Source organism: Cannabis sativa, chromosome 4, assembly GCF_029168945.1.
Source record: "Cannabis sativa cultivar Pink pepper isolate KNU-18-1 chromosome 4, ASM2916894v1, whole genome shotgun sequence".
Taxonomy (NCBI): Eukaryota; Viridiplantae; Streptophyta; class Magnoliopsida; order Rosales; family Cannabaceae; genus Cannabis; species Cannabis sativa.
The window spans coordinates 40,279,149-40,284,116 of NC_083604.1; the positions used below are offsets into that span (position 1 = coordinate 40,279,149).

The 4,968-nt window shown below is 41.4% G+C and overlaps 1 protein-coding gene across 2 annotated transcripts; it reads right to left on the bottom strand.

Annotated features, from left to right (window-relative positions):
• Window positions 1-1,198: 1,198 nt before the first annotated feature.
• On the bottom strand, window positions 1,199-4,618 carry LOC133037208 (uncharacterized). Of its 2 annotated transcripts, XM_061114082.1 has the most exons (5): window positions 3,296-4,618; window positions 2,476-3,168; window positions 2,190-2,381; window positions 1,777-2,102; window positions 1,199-1,694 (listed from the first exon to the last, which is right to left on the bottom strand). In XM_061114082.1, exons 2-5 carry the CDS (start codon window positions 2,977-2,979, stop codon window positions 1,556-1,558), a joined length of 1,161 nt encoding a protein of 386 aa, XP_060970065.1. In that variant the 5' UTR covers window positions 2,980-3,168; window positions 3,296-4,618; the 3' UTR covers window positions 1,199-1,555. The 2 variants fall into 2 exon arrangements, with proteins under 2 accessions (XP_060970065.1, XP_060970064.1); XM_061114081.1 differs by lacking the exon at window positions 3,296-4,618 and having other exon boundaries at window positions 2,476-3,271.
• Window positions 4,619-4,968: the final 350 nt, after the last annotated feature.

Below are 4,968 nucleotides of genomic sequence, written 5' to 3' on the forward strand. Positions count from 1 at the left end.
TGAATTTCTTTCATATTTTACTGTTTTTAAATCATAATTGCTTTCGATTTACCGAATAGAATCATAAGTATAATTTAGTGGTACTTAATCCAATTCCCTGTGGGATCGACCTCACCTGTGTGAGATTTACTACTTGATTGCGTATACTTGCGTAGTGTTTAAAATTATAGCAACAAGTATAGGGTTTGAGAAGTGGGCTCACCCTTATTGTTTGGGCGATAGATACAACATCATGACGAGCAACGCTGCTGAAAGCTTCAATAGTGTCACAGAAGAGTTCAGGAAATATCCAATAACTACTTTGGTTGAATTTATCAGGTTCACACTCCAATCGTGGTTCGCTGATCACCTCGAAAATGCTGACAAATGTACCACCCCTTTGGCCACGCTCTTTGAAAAAAACTTGGCAAAAATTCATGAAAATGCAAGGTACAGGCGCGTCCAACGAAATGGAGCCAATTTGTATAACGTTGGTAGGGGACCTAACGGTGAAAGAGGTGGTGATGTGAATCTAGTTGAAAGAACATGCACCTGCGGCGTGTTCACGTTATTGAAACTCCCTTGCCTTCATGCATGTGCCGCGGCATTGAAAACGAACACAAGTGTGTACACGCTTTGCTCACCTTATTATTCAAAAGAAACGTGGAGGAAGATTTACGATGATACCATCAATCTTGCTGGTGACGAGGATGATTGGGTTCTCCCAGAACACATCAAGAATATGAAAGTTGGGGTACCTGTGGAAAAGAAGCCTGTAGGTCGTCCAAGAAAAAGCAACGCTGGAAGAAGACAGGAGAACCGTTTCCCGTCTGGTGATAAAAAAGGTTCTGTACCACGAAACTGCAGCCGCTGTGGCAGTTCAGGCCACAACAGAGCAACATGCAAAGCCCGCATTTGAGGCGTCCTGTACTTATTCGTTGTAATAACATGTTTTCTATTGGGAAATTTGATATATTATAATGATGCATATTTTGTCATCATTTGTTTTTATTTTCATGTGCTAACGAAATTATATATATATATCTAAATGAGTTCATCTGCAGCCTCCTGAGTTTCTTTATTGCTCGAAAATATCTAAATGGCGCACATTCTCCGAAAATATATCTTTTTTACTTACCACAGTTCATATTAATTTATCTACCTATATAATATAGCATAATAGACATATATATGGTATATTGAATATATAAATACTATATATAATTCTTCATTATCCAATTTACCTTCACTTGGTCTAACATATAAAGAGAGTGATAGAGAGTGGTCTAATATATAATACTGAAGTATGGGGAGTGTTTTCACTAGTAACTGGTCTAACTATGAATAATTATCGCTATTTCAGGTTCGAAACTGCTTTAAAATAATGTCGAGGTTGAATATTTTTTAAATATTTTAATTATTTTTAGGTTTAATAGTTATTTTTGTTGAATAATATCGATATTTTATATTTGAAACCACGAATAATTATCATAATTTGAACGAAGAGAAAGTCTATATATACATAACTGTAATGTTAATTACACAAAATATACAATGTCCCAATAATTACACATAATCAGCCGACATTTTGGTAAAATAAATCAACACACCACCGTTGACGAAACATAGCTATCCGGCCTGGCGTCACATCGGTCAATCCACGTTGCATCATGAGATGCTCCACATACTCAATGCAATAGACGCCACAATCACCACTAAATGCAAATATATAAAATGTAAAGTCAGTCTAACGTAAAACATATTTTAATACTATAGTACTTTTTTATCGCTATGTACCTGGTTGTTGACTTCGGAACTAAGTCGTGAGTGGCTCGAGTCGAATGCATTTTTGGAAGCACCGTGATGTCCCTGTTAGTTAACGCCATGATCTGGTTGTTATGTGGAAATTCCCCGGTTGCAAGGATTAGCGAGGGCAGCAGTTCTCCCCAAGTCTTCAGGATGGGTTCCATGGCGGTCCAATGACAGACGCTGGAATCACAGTCGTAGACATTAATTTTCCACAGCTCTATGTCGACTTCAAGTGTGACCCAGTGCCTTGCCTCGGGAAGGTTCAGAACGAAGTAAATAAACTCGTTACCCCTCCATCTCTCAAAGACTTGGGACTGTAATTACAGAGAACAACGAAACAATTAACAAACCATAATAATCCTCCCAAACAATTAACATTTAAAATCTTACTAAAACAATACCTTATGAACCCCTCTGCAGTAGTCCAGGATATAATCCTCCCACACAAAGTTTCTCCTCGGACCCTTGTGGCTCGTCCATGCACTGCTGATCATGCTGGTCACGAATGTGGAGAGAATGACACCCTTCTGAGGAAATGTCAGTGGATAGTCGGTGCGTCGCCTCCTCAGCATATGCATTGCTGCATCTATATGCTGCATATAAAGGGAAATGTCAGTTAGACAAAAAAATATATTAATTGCACATAAAGTTGTAAAGTGAAGTAATATTATAAAATACTTTACTTACGTCATCTGTAAGCCATTCCTTTGGTGTGAGCATTATCCAAAAGAATCCTGGACCGTAATCACCACTTCTCAAATCCCGAAGTCGGTGGTTCGGAATGAGTCCAACACACCACTTTCGGAAAGTGGTTAACAATTTCTCATCCGGTGGCTCCAGGGGATCAAAAGTCAAAGATGGCCTATGTCTCCTCTTCACCTCCGTATAGTCACCGAACCATACAGGAGGCTTTCTCTTCCTCTTCCGACTCTTAACCACTGCAGGTTGTGCCTCTATCGACAGAATCTCACCCTGCGACTCGGTGTCATGTACATGGATAACAGGTTGTGCCTCGATCGGAGTCGCTGGAGCTCCCTCATAAGGATCGTAATCGTCGGGGAAGACCTCCTCCTCTTCTACTGGGGGTGAAGCAGCTGGTGGTGGGGTAGATGGATCTGCTGGGGCCTCCGGTGCTGAAGCTGTCGTTGGCGGACGATTCAACATGGCCAATATGTCTCTGAGCTGCTCCATAATTACGTTCTGACCACCCTTCAGCTCTACATGGCTGGTCTCGTATGCCTTCTTCAGCTCGACATGAGCAGCATACAGACCCTGAGTGTCAGCCTCGATCCTATCCAACCTCGCCACTAAATCAGTGTACTCGGCACCCCGAACGCCTGATGAAGATGGTGCACTGGGCTGAGGTTCTGAACCAGTGGCCTGAAAAAATATATATCAAAAAAATACGGTAAGCATACGATAATTCCACAATGTAACAAATATCACAAAACAAAAACAATAAAAAATAAAGACATAAAAAAAAAAAAATAGTTCCAAAAATTGGTACCTGAGTGTCTGTTTCCTGAGTGTCTGGGACCTGAGTCTCTGGTACCTGACTACCTGCCTCAGCCTCTGTGTCATCCACACCATCATCAACCAGGTTCTCCACACCATCGTAAGATATGGTCCTCACAAATGCCTCCTCCTCTGTCCGTGGAAGTAGTCCCTTCACCACTTCAAGATTCTGTTTATGGTTCAAAAAATATCAAAATAGAACCATTTAGCATTTATTACAAGCATTTATGTTAAATAATTATTCTGAACATAAGTGAAAATCATACCCGTCTAGAAAATAATGCGCTGACGTCTTTCTTCCCAATATTGCCCTTGCTCGTCCAGCTAAGCATCCTGGGGAACCGAATCCCGTGATTCGTGCCATACCTCTTCCCAACCTCCAAAATGGCCTCGTATGCCCAATATTGTACTGCAGGTGCGAAGCCATATGCTGTGTATTTGCACTCGTGCTGAACATCCGAACTCAGCTTCTTCTCGTAGTTGGCCTTCTGTTTCAACATGTCTTTTTGAAGCGAGTGCATGAGTCTGGCGAATGAGTGCTTCCCCCAAGGAATCCGGAAGAAGAACTCGAGGTCTTCCACATATCTAAGTATGTGAGGCGTAATCAGCGCGTTTGCCTCGCGGCCCAGAAGCACTGACTCCACAAACAAGCACAAGCCGAGCTTGTACAAGTCTTCCGGGTTCTGACAGTTTGTGAACCTATCTTGGAGTGCTTCTGTCTTCACACTATCAGACCTGTTGAAATATTTGTTGATCAATCGGTCTGACCCTGAGCGCGCGACCTGCGCAGCCTTCTCCTCTTCTGTTGGCCCCAAGGAGAAGTCCAGGCCTGTAATGAGTGCAAACTCCAGCACTCCGAATCTGACCTCCTTCCGACCAACGTAAAACCGCATCCTCAACTCCTCCTGGGCATCCACCTTCATTTTGTGGAGCATAAGCTGGTGAAATAACACCGAGGAGAATGTCAAGGGTACGGCATTCCAAAAGCTCCCAAAACGGCTTTCCTTCGCCGTGTTATTCAGATTGAACTCCTCAAACCGAGCTTTGATTTTTGCAAAAATTCCAGTGCCTCTATATGTGACGCGGCCGATAAAATGCTCGGGTGCTGGAATTATGAGTCTGGGAGCCATCTGAAAAAACAAAAAACAAATAAATAAAGCTGCCAAAAAAAATTAAAAACATGTCGACATAATGTCGACATACGGTCGACATTATGTCGACATTATCAAAAGCAAACACAATTCAACAATGTCGACAAAATATCGACATCCTGTCGACATTCAGTCGACAATTTAAAACGACCAACAATTCCACAGCATGTCGACATTCAGTCGACAATACAAATTAAATTCAACATGTAAATATAATCGACAATATATCGACAACATGTCGATATGCTGTCGACAAATCCAATCAGACCCAATTTCAAAACATGTCGACAACATATTGACATACTGTCGATATTAAGTCGACAATACAACCTAACAATAAACAAGTTGATCTAATCGACAAACCATCGACATACTGTCGACAAGTCGTCGACAATATAGGGCAGAAAATACATTTCACCCACTAATCGACATCCTGTCGACATACAACGATATCCTATCGACATACAAATAACAGCTAAATTCAAACAGACACCCAAAATATCGACATCCTATC

Bases quoted from the DNA above. Each gene is read 5' to 3' on its own strand.
- LOC133037208 (XM_061114082.1), bottom strand. From the start codon at position 2,979: ATGGAGCAGCTCAGAGACATATTGGCCATGTTGAATCGTCCGCCAACG. The intron at 2,382-2,475 runs GTAAGTAAAGTA...CTTTATATGCAG, and splicing joins AGGAATGGCTTACAGATGAC to CATATAGATGCAGCAATGCA. The intron at 2,103-2,189 runs GTATTGTTTTAG...CTGTAATTACAG, and splicing joins ACTGCAGAGGGGTTCATAAG to TCCCAAGTCTTTGAGAGATG.